The sequence below is a fragment of the Bos javanicus genome, chromosome 14 (assembly GCF_032452875.1).
Source record: "Bos javanicus breed banteng chromosome 14, ARS-OSU_banteng_1.0, whole genome shotgun sequence".
Taxonomy (NCBI): domain Eukaryota; kingdom Metazoa; phylum Chordata; class Mammalia; order Artiodactyla; family Bovidae; genus Bos; species Bos javanicus.
This window is the reverse complement of record NC_083881.1, coordinates 64,606,886-64,626,438: the sequence shown is the minus strand read 5'-3', so window position 1 is coordinate 64,626,438 and position 19,553 is coordinate 64,606,886. Positions and strand designations below refer to the sequence as shown.

The following is a 19,553-nucleotide window of genomic DNA, read 5'->3' as shown; positions in this document are numbered from 1 at the left end:
TAATCAACAGTTCACCTTGGCATTTCAGACAAATGCAGTCTTTGGGAAGAACTCACACTGGCGAACAGAATAGATAGTGAATGGGAAATTCTTTAGTGTGTTGCTATTGCTATTGCTAAGTCACTTCAGTCATGTCTAACTCTGTGTGACCTCATAGACAGCAGCCCACCAGGCTCCCCGTCCCTGGGATTCTCCAGGAAAGACCACTGGAGTGGGTTGCCATTTCCTTCTCCAGTGCATGAAAGTGAAAGTGAAGTTGCTCAGTCCTGTCTGACTCTTAGCGACCCCATGGACTGACTGCAGCCTACCAGGCTCCTCCATCCATGGGATTTTCCAGGCAAGAGTACTGGAGTGGGGTGCCAGTTACTGACTGCTTATAATCAGTGTAAACTGAGGGCCACATTTGGCAAATAATCTGTTTTCTTTGATTAATTTGAACAACCAGTCCATGTAATTTAAACTGAAGAGAGATTTTTTTTCCTGATTTGATATGAAATATTTTTTGATAGTCTCTCAGTCTAAATTGGATGGCACCCCACTCCAGTACTCTTGCCTGGAAAATCCCATGGATGGAGGAGCCTGATAGGCTGCAGTCTGTGGGGTTGCTAAGAGTCGGACACGACTGAGCGACTTCACTTTCCCTTTTCACTTTCATGCATTGGAGAAGGAGATGGCAACCCACTCCAGTGTTCTTGCCTGGAGAATCCAAGGGATGGGGGAGCCTGGTAGGCTGCCTTCTATGGGGTCGCAAAGAGTCGGACACGACTGAAGCGACTTAGCAGCAGCAGCAGTCTAAATTGGAGCCTTCTCTCTGTCCATTGCAGAGAGCAGTCTATGCCCACACAGCAGTTTCTCTGAGGCCAAATAGAAAATACGGCTTTGCTCTTGATAGCCAAAATGGAGATCCTAGAAAGTACGGTGATTTGTGAAAATTGACAGCAAACATACTGAACCTGCCTACCTTTAGAATTAAAAATAGCAAGTACACAGATTCTCCAGTCATCCTTCTAGAAGCACATCGGCTCCTCCTTTACCAAAACTTACCAAGCACTTTTGAGGAGGAAGGCACCCCATCTCTAGAGATTAAGACACATGTACATAGAGGGAAAAAGAAGAGAAGGAAAAGCTAGCACAAGGATATCTGTGATTCTCTCTGAGTACTACAAGTTATGGGGTTTTTTTTAATTTAATTTTATGTTTTTAATTCTTTTTATATTGGAGCATAGTTGATTAACAGTGTTGTGTTAGTTTCAGGTATATAGCAAAGTGATGCAGTTATACATACACATGTAGCTATTCTTTTTCAAATTCTTTTCCCTTTTAGGTTGTTTATGGAACACTGAGCAGAGTTCGCTGTGCTATACAGTAGTTTACACATTTTTTGAATATTTTATGATAAAAAATGTAACTGCTATCAGAAAAAGAAATTAGTAAACCTATCATTAGTGTCTGGCAGGTAATAGAGGACCAGATGGCCTCTGTTGTCTGGAAAACATTTTCTCTGATGTGTAAGAGGGAGGGTGTTCTAGAGGTTCTGAATATTGCAAATCTAAATAAATATGTACCAGGAGAAAAAGCACGCATTTTTTTCTAAGCTGTTTCTGTTATTTGATCTGATTCTATTCTAGGGCAATAGCACTAACATATCAAGAACACCTTGGAGTGACTTATTTAACCCTCTCAGAAGACCCTAGTCCTCGAATAATTTTCCACAACAGATGTCCAGTGACAATACTTATAAAGGAAAATACTAAAGGTATATGATATAGTATTGAATTTAAATAATATAAAACTTACATTCTTTCTGGAGGTTTTTAACTTAGTATTTGCCTGTGATCCTTAAGAGTGAACTTATTTGAGAAGTCTCTCTTGCCACATTACATTTAATATCCCCAAGTCTTTGTCTTCAAGGCCTAAGTCTGAATGTGCTTTTTTTTTTTTAATTTTAGATATTCCAAAGTTTGAGGTTTATTGCAGAAAAATTCCTCCTGAGTGCTCAATTCATCATGAGCTATATCATCAGATTTCCAGTTATCCAGACTGCAAGACCAGAGACCTCCTTCCTAGCCTCCTTTTGAGAGTGGAATTGCTGGAGGAAATGACAACCGAGTGGAGTGATGCCATCGACATCAACAATCAGGGGACACAGGTCAGCGACCCACATGTTCCTGCCAAAGCCTGAGGAAAAGGTCCCTTTCCTAAGGTTTTGGTGATTGTCTGCTTCTAAACGCTGACTGTCTTGTCTCTGTGTGAGGGCACATGTGTACCTACGTTTACACCTTCATGGGCTATAAATTCTCAGACACAAGTGTGTATCCCCAAAGTGTGCTGCTGCTGCTCAGTCGCTTCAGGTGTGCCCGACCTCTTTGCAGCCGCATGGAAGGTAGCCCATCAGGCTCCTCTGTCCACGGGATTCTCCAGGCAAGAATACTGGAATGGGTTGCCATGCCCTCCTCCAGGGGATCTTCCCAACCCAAGAATTTAACCCGCCTCTCTTACGTCTCCTGCATTGGCAGGCGGGTTCTTTACCACTAGCACTGTCTGGGAAGTACATCCCCAAAGTATACTATACAACTATTTATGAAAGGGGAACACTTGGTAAAACAAGCCCATCTTGGGTCTAAACCCAGATCATAAATGAAATAGAAATGTTAATCTTCTTCATGTAAAAGGTGATCAATCCAGCTGTCCAGATTTTAAGACAATCATAATGTCAAACCTGGATTCATTACCTCATTTGAAAATTTACTAATTTTGAAATATACATATTATTCCTAGCAGTACATGAAACTTTGTGAATATAAGTACAGTTTTAAAACCCTGAACAGATCAGATGTCCTGATTTGTCCCTGTCTTACTCTAGATGTTGGTGATAATATTTTTGTTGAAAATGGCTCAGGGACCTAGCATTCCCTTTCTGCTCTACCTAAAATTTACCATTTTTCAGTACAATTCAGTGGCAATAAATAGATTCACAATGTTGTAAAACCATAGCCCCTATCCATTTCCAGAAATGTTTCATCGTCCTGAACAGACACTATAAACCCGTAACTCCTCAATCCCCCCTCTCCCCAGCCCACAGTAACCTCTTCTGTGCTTTCTCAGTCTACCTGCTGCAGGCATCTCACGTAAGGAGAAACGTACAACACTCATCCTTTTGCGTTTGGCTTATTTGCTTTAGCATGGTATCTTCCAGGTTCACCCATGTGGTAGCATGTGTCAGAACATCTTTCCTTTTTATGGCTGAATAATACTGTGCTGTACTTTTTTAAAAGGCCCTTCACATCTGTTACTTCATTTGATCTTCACAACTAGCTTATGAAGTAGATCGTATTGTAATGGTAATAAAACACATATTAAAATTAAAAATGTGTTTACAGTAATAATAATGATTATCATTTAATAAGCACTTACTATATGCCAGGCATTGTGCTAAGCACTTTATATTCATTCTTCTCTAACCCATGCAACAGGCAGACAAGATAGGGACTGTCATTTCCATGTTACAGAAGTGAAAACTTGAGATCTCCGAAGAAACATGGTCTGATTCCCACATGTTACGAGGGAAGGGATGAGGATTTTATCCAGACCTACCTGACTCCACGGCATGTGCTGTGAACTGCTGTGCTCTGAATGCTACTTCCTTACCTGAACTTCCTTAACTCCCCTACTTCCCCAGTCCTGCTGGCACATTTTTCTCATCTCTCTAGAGGTTCTCTCCCTATACCCCTATGAAGTCCCTACCCATCCCAGGACCCTCTACATACTCATATAACATTTTTAACATTTAATCTCATTTACTTCTGTAAATGATTTCCTACCAAGTCAAGATTCCTGGCAGTCAGACCCCTGCCTTATTCATGCACAGCCTATGGCAGAATGCCTGCGAACACAGTGAGATCTGAAGACATATCAAACAAATAAATGAATGAAAGAGAAGATGAGGCTACCAAGAGAGGTCTTGTAAAGGAGGAGAAGAGGGTGCCAGGCCTGACTTTGGAAACTCTGCCGTGTGAGTGTGATGCAGCAGCAGACTGAGAAGGAGCTGGAGAGTGGCAGGAGGAGGGGCTGGGCGGGGCGGAAACAGGAAAGCCCCTCAGAGAGAGAGAGTTTGCGGGATGGAAGATGGTGGGCAGAGGGCAGGCGAGATCACATTGGAAGTTACAAGTCCAGAGGGAGTGCAAGGACAGGGGAGAAGTGGTATTTTTTTTTTTTTTCAAGAAGCAAATGAGACCCCTGGAGAGGAAGCTTTTTATATGCTGCAGGAGAGGAGTCAGTGGAGGAGATGTGAGAACATGCGCAAGGAATCGCCAGAGAGACAAGTGCAAAACTCAGGGAGTATAATTCTCCTTGAACAGGAGGGCCACGCCCTCTTCTCTGATGGTAGGAAAGAGGTGGGGATGGGCACAAGGGTAGATAGAGATCTCTGGAGGGCTGAGGGTTGGAAATGGAGTGAAGTGATACCCAGTGGCCCTAAGTTTATCAGGGAACGTAGAGCGCAACATCTGCTGAGAGAGGGAGGGAAAGGGTTGGGGGCCTGGGGAGAGCGTAGCTGTGGAAACAGTGAAGGACATGGCCGTGGGCAGGTGCAGGAGGGGCCCCGCTCACCCGGGAGGCCTGCACTTGTGGTGCCCCAAACTGCGGAGGGGTGTGATGTCCACCCCGCAGCGCTCGTGTGATGAACAGGGAAGATCCGCAGGGGTGGCACGACCTCTGGAGACATTCCCGGTCTCCGTCCTTTACAGAATAAGCATCACCAGCTTCTCAAAGGCCCCTGAACTGCCCTGCATCCGTGTGAAGGTGTCTGAAGCCTTGCTTATGTGTGTCTAGGGAATGCTTTACAATAGGCAGTCTGCCTGCCAAACCTTATTTTGGGAGTTCCTGTTCACTCTAAATTTCCTCAAACCTTTGTAGTCGGGGATACTTCAAAGCTGAGAGGAGGTACTCTTTCCAACACCCATACCACCCCCGGTCCGAGGACCCAGCAGAATCTCGTGTTCCCATTAATCTTGGAGGAGCTGTGAGCCATATGTCCTGCAGACCATTGCTCACTTCCTATTCTGGAGGAAGATTCGTTTCAGACCCTTGCTGACGTCTCCTCGGGAACACACCAGGGCGTATAAATCACTGGGGGGGGCGGGGCGTGGGGAGCTGTGTCCTCTGATGAAAGGAAGCAGCCCTTCTGTAGGAGGAAGCTTGTCTTCCAGGAGCCTTGCCTCAGCCCTGGGTGTCGGGCTCATGATGTGGATTTCAAAGCTGACCTAACAAAAGCAGAATTAAAGCCCCAAAAGTCTCCATTATGCCCCAGGGAAGAAAACTCCTCTTTTGTCCATGACAGAGATACCCCTCGGTGCCTCCCCGGTTTTGCAAATCAGACCACGTCTTGTATAATTTTGAGGTGGAATATGAGAGGAAATGTGCAGAGAATAACTATAGTTACACAAAGAAGTGTTCTTTGGATCAAGAGTTACTGAGAAGACCTAAGAATTCTGACAGGTGTGGGTTTTCTGGGGCTGTGTCCCTGGCTCACACCTGGGTGAGGCCCCAGGTGAGAGGCCCTGCAGGGACAGCTGGGGCTCTTATCCATAATGGCAGTGCAGGGAGCCTGACAACAGGGGAGGAAAATCAGTAAAGTGTTAGTCACTCACCGACTCTTTTGTGACCCCCATGGACTGTAGCCCGCCAGGCTCCTCTGTCCGTGGACTTCTTTAGGCAAGAATACTGGAATGCATAGCCATTCCCTTCTCCAGGGGATCTTCTTGACCCAGGGATCGAACCTGGGTCCCCTGCATTGCAGTCAGATTCTTTACTCTCTCAGCCACTATGTTGATCATTTTAAGTCATAATTTTGATCCTATGAGGGAAATACTTTAGAATCCTGTCATAGTGTATGGGCTTTCAATTGCTGACAGTCCAAAACCTTATTTCTGTCAAAGCTAGGCAACATTCTTTTGAAAAATTCAAGACAGATAAGGTATACAGAAAACACAGTATTTACCCTTTAACTAATATAAACACAGTGAAGTAGGCTTCCATCGTTCAATCAACAAATACTGAGTTTCTAATATGTGACACTCATTGTATTATAACCTGGAGCTGGGATTACATAAAATACAGTGAACAAAAACGGAACATGGCCCTTTCCCTCAAGGAGATTCCCTGTGGAGGAGGTAGATGATAAGCAGTCCCAGGTGGTTGTGCTGTTACGAACTCTGATCAGTTTTGAAGGAGAGGTGGGTACAGGTGTGCTATGATACAGTGGACAATTAATAGTTTGAGAGGGTGTGTCCCTGCGTATGAGCCCTGACATCTTAGCCTTAAAGTGGAACAGGCAATAAGTAGACAAGAGAATGGAAATCTTGCTTAGCAGACCGAGCAGGTTCAAAGTTTTGGTGCTCAGAGAGGGAGCTCAGAAGGATCGCTTCCAGCGATCTAAATGCCATTGTGGCCAGAGGAGGGAAGGGGGGCCAGGGAGGAGGCTAGTGAGGCGGTTCAAGGCCCAATCTGGCAGGATCCTGTAGCTCCAACAAGGACTTGGGTTTTTAAGAACCACAGGAAGTGATTGAATTGTCTATGAAAAGCAATTTCTGAGCCAAAGAACAGCAGTTTAAACCCCAAAAGGCTGGTTAAAATTATCCCTTTGCAGGTAAATTCTACAAAGATCCAGTAAATTCTCATGATCTTTGAGTCTTAACAGAAGTGTTTAGTAGGGCCAGCATTATCGCCGTTTTCTTCTCCGATAAACTCTGGACCTTTACAAAGTGCTTTCCCCTCCAGTCTTTAGTCTTCCATCCATTTATCCAGCAAACTCTTACTGAGGACCTATCTAGGGCCAAACCCTGTTCTCTGAATGTGTTTAATTCCCACGTTCAAGGCACCTGGGTAACTAAATTAATGCAGTCAAGTGTAGTAAATCCTAAGATAGAGCCTTTGATCACTGCAAAAGCTCTAAGGTAGTCGGGGCAGTAATTTTGATGTTTATGTTACTGATGAGAGGATTCAGGCTTAAAGAGTAATCTACTAGGTGGTTTATAATTAAGCATCAGGCTGGAACCTGGGTCTGCTCACATGTGGCTAGTAATTTTTGCTCTACCAAACTAGGGTCACTATCTGTCCTTTGGAGTCCAGCCCTGGCTACAAACATTGCCACCTGAAAGTCAGTAAAAGCACAGGCGAGAAGAGGTTTTCTAATTCCCGCTTTAACCTAGAGCAAGAGTCCCTTCTGTGGCATCCCACCCTAGAAAACTACCCGTGTCATTGTTGGTCAGTCGCTCAGTCATGTCCGACTCTTTGTGACCCCGTGGACTGCAGCACACCCGGCTTCTCTGTCCTTCACCATCTCTTGGAGTTTGCTCAAATTCATGTCCACTGAGTCGATGATGCCATCCAACCACTTCATCCTCCAACAATCTCATCTTGTCCTCTTCTCCTGCCTTCAATCTTTCCCAGCATCTGGGTCTTTTCCCAAAGACTCAGCTCTTTGCATCAGGTAACCAAAGTATTAGAGCTTCAGCTTCAGCATCAGTTGTTCCAGTGAATATTCAGAGTTGATTTCACAGTCATGGCTTATTCCAGCAGTGATTATGAGAAAGTCTTGGCTTGTATCAAGCTATACTCTGTGTCTCTGTAGCATCCATTCACCCACCCTTGTTTAACCCCCTGAGGCATCACAGAGTATTTACTTCCCCTTTAATACAGCAACACTGCAATTATTTGAAGGCAGCTTCAGCATCTTTTCTAACTGTTCCCTTATCCAGGCCAAATATTTCTGGTTCCTTGAATCATTCCTTCAGTAAATGTGATTTCCAGACCCATCACCACAGTTACCCTGGTCTGAACACACTAGTATGTTATGTTCCTTTTTAAAAATCTGGCAGCCAGAATTACACATACTATTCCAAATGTGGTCTAACCAGCTATTACCTCCCTGTGCTTCCATTAATAAAGTAGAAGATTGAGTTAGCTTTTTATTAATGAGTTCAGACTGTTTGTTATTATTGAACTTGTGGTCAACCACATCCTCCAGGTCTTTATCATATGACTTGCTGTACAGTTGACTTTTTGAACCCAGTGACAGGACTTTACATTTATCCCCAATAAATTAAATCTTGTTGCTATTGGCCTAGTCCACTTGTTGAAATCACTTTTAAAAAATTGTGATGCTGTCATCCACCCTATTAAGTATCCCTAGTAGCTTTAGGTCATCCATAGATGTGGTGAACCTGCATTCTGTGTGTTCATCCAAGTCATTAATATGTTGAACGGGACAAGTCCAAGGTCTACGTGCTGTGGTGAATCACGAGACACTTCCCTAATGCGTGAGTTCAGTCAGCCAGTAACACTCCAGACTGTACTGTCATCTCGCCCATATTTCTTCAATAATAAAATGCATCTATAAAAGCACTTTTAAACTGTACTGTATAAGTATTTCTTATCTTGCTTACAAGAATATCATGAAACACTTTGGTAAATGCCCCGATGAGCCAGGACTTAAATGTGTGATCAGCCCATTTGGTGCCGATCAGATGGGGTAACGCTGAGCACTAATGCTCAAAGAGCATGTGATCATCTTCAGAGACTTCATTAGCCTCCAGCCCCAACTTTTTACATAGAGAAGTAGTTGTCGATGCAAGGGACTATCTGACTTATAAAATGTGTGGGGCAGATGTTTTGGCTTCTTCCTTACTTCCGTCACCTTCCCCATCCCCCCTGCATTATCAGGGCCAGAAGAGATATCACCAGATTGGCATCCACTTCTGACATCTGCCAAGTATCCTGGTCAGGAGTCTTCTGTGTGTTTATAGTTGTTCTAGTTGAGTCACCATTTCTTCCAAAGATACTTGGTAGAAGGGATATCTCTAAAGTATTTTTTAGTAATAGAGAAAGAAATCAAACCAGTCAATCTTAAAGGAAATCAACCCTGAATACTCATTGGAAGGACTGATGCTGAAGCTGAAGCTCCAGTACTTTGACCACCTGGTGCAAAGTGCCGACCCACTGGAAAAGACCCTGATGCTGAGAAAGATTGAAAGCAAAAAGAGAGGAGGGCAACAGAGGATGAGATGGTTGGGTAGCATTACTGACTCAGTGGACATGAACTTGGGCAAACTCCGGGAGATGGTGAGGGACGGGGAGGCCTGGTATGCTGGCAGCCCATGGGGTCACAAAGAGCTGGACACAACTTAGCAACTGAACAATAACAATAACATACAGAAGGAAGACGTCAGTCAGTCAGGTCAGTTGCTCAGTCGTGTCCAACTCTGCGACCTCATGGACTGCAGCACGCCAGGCCTCCCTGTCCATCACCGACTCCTGGAGCTTACTCAAACTCATGTCCATCGCATCGGTGATGCCATCCAACCATCTTATTCTCTATAGTCCCTTTCTCCTCCCCCCTTCAATCTTTCCTAGCATCAGGGTCTTTTCCAATGAGTCGGTTGTTCACATCAGGTGGCCAAAGTATTGGAGCTTCAGCTTCAGCATCAGTCCTTCCAATGAATATTCAGGACTGATTTCCTGTAGTATTGACTGGTTGGATCTCCTTGTGGTACAAGGGACTCTCAAGAGTCTTATCCAACACCACAGTTCAAAAGCATCAATTCTTCAGCACTCAGTTTTCTTTATAGTCCAACTCTCACATCCACACATGACTACTAGAAAAACCATAGCTTTGACTAGACAGACCTTTTTGGACTAGACTTACACCCAGAATATCTGTTATTTCCTTCTTCTCCTCCTCCAGTCTTTCCTGCCTTGATTATCTTGGAAATTCTTCCCCCTTCTTTTCCTCTCTCAGAGAGCTAATTTGTCTCCAAGCTTTAGCTCCCATCATCCAGTCACTCCCAAATATCTTATCTCTGGCCATGTCATCCCTTCCAAGCTCCAACTCTGTGTTTCTAGCTACCCACCAGATATCTCTGCCCGAAAGACCTACAGACACATCAAACCGCCGTCATCATCTGAAACCAGAGCACTCATTTTCTGTTCCCTCAAACCAGCTTCTCCTGGAGTCTCTGCTTTAATTAATATCACCCCCATTTTTTCAGTGTTAAAACCTTCAGTAACATTGATATGAACTCGTATTGAATGCCTGCTTCCTGTCAAGCATTCTACACAAATACTGTCATTAGTCTGCACAGGTAGACGGTACGCGAAACTCAGAGAGGTTAACTTGCACAGAGCATGTGGGCCTGGGATTCCATCCCAGGACTGTCTGACTTCCAAGCCCATCTTTTCCTGCAGCACCCCAGTACTTTCCTGTCCCTCACTTCCCCCACAGGTTCTGGCAGAAATTCCTAAGAAGGGTCTCTGCATCTTCCCCTTCTTTTTGTGACCAGGGTCTGTTTCAAGTCTTTTATTCATCATCCCTCTGTCAGATTTTAGCAACAGCCCCTTAAAGAGTCTCTCTGTTGTCAAGCTTCCTACCCTCAAACCTGCCTCTACAACTGCCACCACAGTGGTGAGTAAAATAGAGTCCAGCCAGAAAAGTCTCTCCAGGCCACTTGGCTGCTAAAGACAAATCACTCCCTGCAACCAGATAGACCACATCTCACTCCTTATTCCTTCCGCAGGTTAGTGTTCAATCCCATAGCATGTGTAGAAATCTCTTCTTCCCTTTCAAGTCTTGAATTCTTCTATTCCAGGGTTTTCCTTCTTATGATACTCTTTTACAAACTATTTGATCTGGGTGGTGGTGGTTTAGTTGCTAAGTCGTGTCCAACTCTTGCGACCCCATGGACTGTAGCCTGCCAGGCTCCTCTGTCCATGGAATTCTCCAGGCAAGAAAATGGGAATGGGTTGCCATTTCCTTCTCCAGTGGATCTTCCCAACCCAGGAATCGAACCTGGATCTCTTGCATTGCAGGCAGAGTCTTTACCAACTGAGCTACAAGGAAGCCTTTTATTAATTTTAGTTTAAGTTTAATTTCATAAAATTAGTAAAATTTATATTTATTTCTTCCCAAAATAGAGGGTGAAATGTCTTACGAATTTTTGCCAAAGATCAGCAGAACAAATACAATGCCTGATTTATCACATTTTCAGATCAGTTCATGCTAAGACATCCCCCAATCTGCCATAGACGAGCCAGAGACCCAGGAGAACCATGGTGTATATTCCAGTCCAAGGGCAGGAAAAGATGCAATGAAATGTCCCAGCTCTAGCAAAGGGGGGCAAGTTCCTTCTTCCTCCACCATTTGTTCTGTTCAGACCCTCAGTGGACTGGATGATGCCCACCCACACTCGGGAAGGCAGTCTGCAGAGCCACTGAGTCAAATGCTAATCTCACCTGGAAACACCCTCACTGACACATCCAGAAATAATGTTTTCATCTGGGTACCCAGTGATCAATCAAACTGACACCAAGTTGACCATCCAAAGAGAAGTGAACATGTGAGGTGGGGCAAAATGAATCAGGTAAAAGAAAGGATTGAAGAGGGATGAAGTCCAGCAAGTGTACCATGATGGGGACTGGAGCCCAGCGACAGAGGGAATTAGGACAAATCAGAGGAGGAGGTACTTAAGGACTTTTAATAACAGGAGTGCCTGTTGTTTAACTGAACTGAAGTGCTGGGATGCCGTGTAACTCCCCCTTGACTATCCCGGGTTTATCGCACATAGCCTGTCAGGAGAAGAAGAGAGAGAGAGTGGGAGAGAAGAGCAGGAGACAGACTTCCAAGAACGCCTTCAGTGATTTCCCAGGTGTCACCTTGTAACCTAATTACTCAGTAAAGTAAAAATTGTAAATGTTTGTTGGATATAAATATAGTCAGATATAGATACAATGGTCATCTGAGTTAAATCCACCCATTCCAGTCCTAAATTTTAGTTCACTGATTCCTAAAATGTTGACGTTCACTCTTGCCATCTCCTGTTTGACCACTTCCAATTTGCCTTGATTCATGGATCCAGGTTCCTATGCGATATTGCTCTTTATAGCATCAGACCTTGCTTCCGTCACCAGTCACATCCATCACTGGGTGTTGTTTTTGCTTTGGCTCTGTCTCTTCATCCTTTCTGGAGTTATTTCTCCACTGATCTCTAGTAGCAGTAAATATAGTAAATAAATTCAATATTTATAAAAGTAACTGAATATATAAAAAGCACAGCTTATATTACATTGTTCCTTATTTGTAATTGTAGGAAAAGATAATATACTAGGTGGGCAGCAGACCTAGGCCTCAGTGGTTTTCTTATACCCACACCATGTAAGAGAAAGTCATACTGATCTAGGTGCGCTAACAGAGGCAAGAGTGACAGAACACAGACCATTCCCCAAATGTTTTGTGGTTAAAGCCGCAATTCACTATTTGTTGCCTATAGCCTTCTACACACACCCCCACACTACCAATGTGAGGTGAAGAAAGTAAAAAATAACTAAATGATAGCACTGAACAGGACTCACTAGCTTCTTCTGCAATGATAACTAAATTTTTAAAATCCCCTTTGCCATCAATCACTTAATTCATTCTCCACCGCTACCCCACCTCTATCCTAAAGGAAATCAGTCCTGAATATTCATTGGAAGGACTGATGCTGAAGCTGAAACTCCAATACTCTGGCCACCTCATGTGAAGACCTGACTCACTGAAAAAGGCCGACAGAGGATAAGATGGTTGGATGGCTCACCGACTCAATGGACATGAGTTTGGGTAAACTCGGGGAGTTGGTGATGGAAAGGGAGGCCTGGCGTGCTGTAGTCCATGGGGTTGCAAAGAGTCGAACATGACTGAGCAACTGAACTGAACTGAACTCCACCTCCAACCTCTGCCCAGAAGAACTCTCCTCCCCAGGTTGCTAACCAGTCTCCACACCCCAGTGGAAATCCAGTATTTCTTAGTGATGCTTTCTTAGTGTGTATATAGCTCCTTTTCATCTGGAGACCTATAAGCTCACTGGCTCCCCTCACCCTGCCAAACTGTAGGACAGAAAATAGTAAGAACTCCTCCAGATTGGAAAGAGGAAGAATGAGACACGTGCACATGCTCTCACCCATAACAGTTCCAAAATTGTTTTAAGCACATATTTTGGGGGTTTTAATCTTGGAAGCAAGGAATAATCTCTAAGTTGTGTCTCTGCTAATGGAAGAGCTCTTTAACCATCATCCTTCTCGTCCCTGGGTCCATGCTCAGAGACCCTCCTTGGCTCCATCTGAAATTGTATCGAATCTCGAATAATCAATCACAGGCTCTTTTAGTCTAGGTTCGTGAGTTTATTCAGTTCAGTTCAGTCGCTCAGTCGTATCCGGCTCTTTGTGACCCCATGAATTGCAGCACGCCAGGCCTCCCTGTCCATCACCAACTTCCGGAGTTCACTCACACTCATGTCCATCAAGTCAGTGATGCCATCCAGCCATCTCATCCTCTGTCATCCTCTTGTCCTCCTGCCCCCAATCCCTCCCAGCATCAGAGTCTTTTCCAATGAGTCAACTCTTCGCATGAGGTGGCCAAAGTAGTGGAGTTTCAGCTTTAGCATCATTCCTTCCAAAGAAATCCCAGGGCTGATCTCCTTCAGAATGGACTGGTTGGATCTCCTTGCAGTCCAAGGGACTCTCAAGAGTCTTCTCCAACACCACAGTTCAAAAGCATCAATTCTTTGGCGCTCAGCCTTCTTCACAGTCCAACTCTCACATCCATACATGACCACTGGAAAAACCATAGCCTTGACTAGATGGACCTTTGTTGGCAAAGTAATGTCTCTGCTTTTGAATATGCTATCTAGGTCGGTCATAACTTTCCTTCCAAGGAGTAAGCGTCTTTTAATTTCATGGCTGCAGTCACCATCTGCGGTGATTTTGGAGCCCAAAAACATAAAGTCTGACACTCTTTCCACTGTTTCCCCATCTATTTCCCATGAAGTGATAGGACCAGATGCCATGATCTTCATTTTCTGAATGTTGAGCTTTAAGCCAACTTTTTCACTCTCCTCTTTCACTTTCATCAAGAGGCTTTTTAGTTCCTCTAGGCAGTAGTAATTTCTCAGAAACTCAGTGGACTTCTGATCTGTTTGATTCCAGAGAATCCCATGTGCTAATAATCACATCCTTGGTCCTTTTAATGACATATTTCTGTACCATTCTGCTTCCTTACCTCCCTCTGGATTTAAGGGAGCTTCTGTGGCAATGGTAAACAGTCGTTCTAAATTTTTTTCTGAGTAACTTTAACAATTAAAAATTTCAACAGTGTGTTCTGATGCCTATGCGTAGCCCTAAGTCTAAGTATTAATCTGCCTTCATGTTCAAAGATTAAATTTTATCTCTTACTATTTGGGGTTTAAAAGCATTACTGCCTTTGCGAAGCTCTGAATTTCTGGAATGTCTTTATTCTCTTTAATTTATCTTTGCAAACCAGCCAGTTCTTTCCTGAGCTCATCTCGTCTTCACAGTGCATTGCCAGGTGCAGTCAGCAGCAGCCAACACACACTGCTGATGTTTTGTTTTCAAACCTCATCTTCTAGAGCTACAAATCTATTAGGTTTTATAATCTGCCTCCCAAGTAATCTTAGACAACTCAGTGTCTTGCCACTCACAACATAAATTCCCATTTTTGTAACTTTCAATATCAATTTCTACTGCTACCGTTAAGCCAGAATTCCCTGGTGGCTCAGTGGTAAACAATCAACCTGCAATGCAGGAGACTCAGGTGGCTCAGGTTCAACCCCTGGATTGAGAAGATCTCCTGGAAGAGGGGATGGCAACCACTCCAATATTCTTGCCTGGAGAATTCCATGGAGAGAGGAGCCTGGCAGGCTACAGTCCCTAGAATCGCAAAGAGTCAGACACGACTAAAGTGACTGAACACGTACACAGCATTAGGCAGACTCCTGTTTTAGGTTTTTGCTGGAACCCTACTTGAATCACTGATATCTCTCTCCATTAGTTTAGGTTACATTATGCTGTCTATCACAGTCCTAGCATTGACTTTTTGCTCTTGCTGTATCCCAATGTTTGTCATCAAGGGATTTGTCCTCATGGTCAGTCAGGGACCCAGGTTGACAGAGGCTTCATTATCTTCTGTCTGCCCCATTGTAACAACCAGCCCAAAGCCTGAAGGCTTGAAACAGTAGTGATCTGGAGGGTTTGGTTGGGTGGTGTTTTTGCAGGATGAGCCCATGTAGCTGCATTTGGGTGGAGGGTTGGCAGGGGAAGAGTTTATCTAAGAAGCCTGGGTAACTCTCTTACCACGTGGTCTTTCCTCCATAGGAAGGCTAAGCCAGGCTTCCTCACACGGTTGCCAAGGGGGAAAATCCCCCAAAGCAAGCTTTTTTTCACGCTTCTTGCCTCATCCTTGCGGACATCCCATTATCTGAAGAAGGTCACAAAGCCAAGCTTCATATCAGTATAGGAAGGGATTAAACAAAGTCATAGACCCTGGGATGTGCAATTCTCTAATGGAGAATAATCTACCATAACCACCACCTGGAACAGGAATCAACAGACTTTTTCTTTGAGGTCTAAATAGTAAATATTTTAGGCTTTCAAAGCATATAGTCTCTGTCAACAAGTTTTCAACTCTGTTGTTAGATGGAGTCAATATGTAAATAAGTTCCAGTAAAACTGTATTTAAAAGAACAGGCATGTACATACTGTTATATTTAAAATGGATAACCAACAAAGACCTACTGTATATAATTCTGCTCAATGACGTGTGGCAGCCTGAGTGGGAGGGGAGTTTGAGGGAGATTGGATACATGTATATGTATGGCCGAGCCCCTTTGCTGTCCACCTGAAAGTGTCACAACCTTGTTAATAGGCTGTGCTCCAATACAAAATAAAGTTTACCAAAAGACAAGCATCCAATTGGATATGGGCCACACTGATGTGGAACATAAAGCTTTTGTTCAGTCCCTGCAGCGCAGGGAAAAGGCTGGCCCTTTTACCTTTGGCTCGAAACTAACACCTGTCAGTGCTGCCTTTAGCTTGTTGGCCAAAGCTGGTCTCATAGGCTGGTCTCACTGTAAGGGGCTAACGGGAATAAGCCTGCTCTGCACCCAACTGCGGCTGGGTGTGAGTGAACACTAGAAGTCTCTACCACGAGAGCCACCTTGAGCTGATGCCCATTCAGATCTTTACTGAGTACTGGTTGTAAATACTGAAGAAAATGTATACAAAGTGTTGCCCTCATGAACTTACAGAGACCATGGTGGATAATGCTCTAAGATGGAAAAATATACACTGCTGTCCTGGAACTTTTAGCTCTTATCTCATTATCTGTGTACTTGGCTTTTTCACCAACCAAACTGGTAGCAACTCGAGGGTGTGATTTTATCTTCTCAATGCCTGCTGCAGTGAGGAGCTCTTTGTGGGTTCACCTTAAATATCTGATCATTGATTTAATTAATGATTAAATGATCAAACCACCAGACCAAGACAAGGATTTGTTTTAATTTCTAGGGTGTAGGCGCTTAATTCTGGCACTGAAGTTCCTAACTCTCTAGTCCCTAGAACTCACTTTGTACCAGATACCTGATGTTGCGAGTGGTTTCTCTCCATGTGAAAGGAGGCAAGAGTAGGCTCCAAGAATTAAAGTCTGCATTCCTTCCATTCTACTGATGACTAAGAGGGACACCCAGCAGAATTTCTCTCCCAAGTCCAAGGTTTTGGCCAGCAGAAATACCTTAAAGGTTTAGGTTAATTTGCTTGCTTTCAGAGTCTCCTGGGAAGTTAATGGAAATCCTCAGCTTCTTTATCTTTACTATCTTAGGAAGTAAATGAATCCTCATTTCATAAGGCCTGCAGACTGCTTTGAGAATGAGCTGAACAATTAAGTATTTTCCTCTTCTGGTCCCCTCCTTCCCTACTTTGAGTGGTGGTAGTTCTGGTTTTTAACACTCTCTGCTAAAACCCTAAGGTATCCTCTGAAGTTAGGACAGTCCTTGAGAGGAAGGAATGGAGATGGGAGTGTTAAGACCTTTAAAAGGCTTGTGTCAAATGAATAATCCCATGTCTGTAAACCTAGTAACAAAGCAGTTGACTTACTCTGCATATCATATAAAATAATAGCTTTTATAAATGTGACTGGCTCTCAAAGAATATCTGTTTTGTTTTAGATTCGTGAGCTGAGCCATTTTTTAGGTTGGCTGCCTTCCACATTTTATCATAGGCAAGTTCAGTTCTTATCTTGGAACAGAAAGGGCAAATTCAGGATACGGTCTTTTGAAACAGATGTTTTTGCAAAATGATCCATTTGGGAAACATGTCCATAGAGAATACAAACTGACTCCACTCCTGCCCTCAAAAAGTTGACAATCTAGTGATTGAGTCTATGATAAAAACCGGTGACAGTAATACAAACAATAAGATTAGTGATGAAACAGAAGTATAGTTAATGTGCTTTTGGAATGTAGCTATAGGTATCAATCTGAGGAAAAGAACAGAAAAAACAGAGAATATCTTCCTTGAATAGGGTGTCCCTGATGAAGGTGAAAGAGGAGGGTAAAAGAGCTGGCTTGAAACTCAACATTAAAAACTAAGATCATGGCATCCAGTCCCACTGTGAAAAGTGAAAGTGTTAGTTGCTCAGTCTATCTGACTCTTTGGACTGTAGCTCGCCAGCCTCCTCTGTCCATGGAATTCTCCAGGCAAGAATACTGGAGTGGGTAGCCATTCTCTTCTCTAGGGGATCTTCCCAACCCAGGGATCAAACCTGGGTCTCCCACATTGCAGGTGGTCCCATTACTTCATGCCAAATAGAAAGAGGAAATGTGGAAGCAGTGACAGATTTTATTTTCTTGGTCTCCAAAATCACTGCGGATAGTGAACAACTGCAACCATGAAATTAAGACACTTGCTCCTTGGAAGGAGCTATGACAAACATAGACAGTGTATTAAAAAATAGAGACATCACTTTGCTGATGATAGTTTTTCCAGTATAGCTTTTCAAAGCTATAGTTTTTCTAGTAGTCATGTATGGATGTGAGAGTTGGCCCATAAAGAAGGCTGAGAGCCACACAATTGATGCTTTCAAACCGTGGTGCTGGAGAAGACTCTTGAGAGTCCCTTGGACTGCAAGGAGATTGAAAAAGTCAATCCTAAAGGAAATCAACCCTGAATATTCATTGGAAGGACTGATGCTGAAGCTGAAGCTCCAATACTTTGGTCATCTGATGCAAAAATTGACTCACTGGAAAAGACCCTAATGCTGGGAAAGATTGAAGGCAAGAGGAGAAGAGGGCTGCAGAGGAGGAGATGGTGAGATAGAATCACCGACTCAATGGACATGAATTTGAGTAAACTCCAGGAGATAGTGGAGAACAGAGGAACCTGGCTTGCTACAGTCCATGGGGTCACAAAGAGTGTCGGATTCAACCTTGTGACTGAGTAACAACACCCTGTATGTGCAAAGATATACAGGATTTGGAAAGGATTTGCATAGAGAAACAGTGCTTTCTCTGCACAGATGGTGCTGAGGAGCAGACAAGGGTCTGAGCTAGAGCAGTAGCCGTAGAATAAGAAAGAAGGCTATTGCAGGAGTCAGCGGAGCAGGAGATGAAAACAGGTGGAGGCAGAGATGACCTCCAGATGCCCTGGATATTGAAGACGATCAGGATTTCTGAAGGAGGAGCCATTGTATAAGAAAGAAGCCCAGTGACCTTGAAGTCACATCCAAGGGTGAGAATCAGAGACTCTTGTGGTTCTGTGTACATTCTTTCAGGTACCTCTTCATTTGGTCAAAATTAGAACACATTCATCCCATGCCAAGCAGACACCTAGCTTTGTTCCTTCATCCAGGAATTTTCAGTCTTCTTTTTATTTGCTGTTCTAATAATAAAAAGGGCCCAGGCATGGACTGAATTGATAATACACATCGTCAGCATCAATGTTCCCAAACATGAGGAGGTTCTTGCCCTTACCCTCAGGTAATGCTGGCTGTGAACACGATGTTCTTGGAGTTATTTTTCAAATAGTTCTGTTTTCAAATATTTATCCATTTAAGCAACATCGGTATTTAATGCTGAAAGGACATCTGTTCTGCTAGCCTGGCACCTGACTTCTGAGATAGAACTTTTTTTTAGGTCTAAGTCCACCTCCTCATGGAAGAAAAATCATTTTTACTCCAAGCAAATGAAGTTACCTGACATTCTTGTTCCAACTTATGCGAGGGACCTTGAGGAGATTATAGCGTGTCTTGTTGGTGGGTTTTCAGGTATGTTTTTGTGTCCCCAGCAGAGAAGGGCATCATTATGATCGCTTAGTCAAAACTCAAAAGCCTGAAAGGTTTTTGCACATCTCATTTCAATTCAGGGATTTTTTTCCCCCATAGAGATTCACATGCGCACATAAAGCTGGTCTATGGCTAGTCTCCAGCCCATGCAGAGTTATTTGCCAATTCCAGAGAAGCAGAGAATGAAGACACTCATGCCCTGTCATCCATCATTTTTTTCCTATGAACCTTACAGCTGGATATTGAAAATCTGGATTTGATTTTTTTTCAAGTCACCTGAATAGCCTATATACATGGATATAAAGAAATATAACCAGCAAGTGTTTGCAGTATTGAGTCAGAACTGAAGACATTTGAAGCCTTTTCAGCAGTGTTTTGTATTGCTTCCCAACCT

The 19,553-nt window shown here is 43.6% G+C and overlaps 1 protein-coding gene across 14 annotated transcripts in view; it reads left to right on the top strand.

Moving 5' to 3' along the window:
• Positions 1 to 19,553, top strand: part of VPS13B (vacuolar protein sorting 13 homolog B) — an 804,527-nt gene that overhangs the window by 758,233 nt on the left and 26,741 nt on the right. For all 14 annotated transcript variants that reach the window (XM_061438325.1, XM_061438316.1, XM_061438319.1 and 11 more), the window contains 2 exons: positions 1,629 to 1,756; positions 1,950 to 2,149. In XM_061438325.1, the coding sequence (XP_061294309.1) occupies positions 1,629 to 1,756; positions 1,950 to 2,149 (328 nt within the window). The remainder of the gene's footprint in view (positions 1 to 1,628; positions 1,757 to 1,949; positions 2,150 to 19,553) is intronic.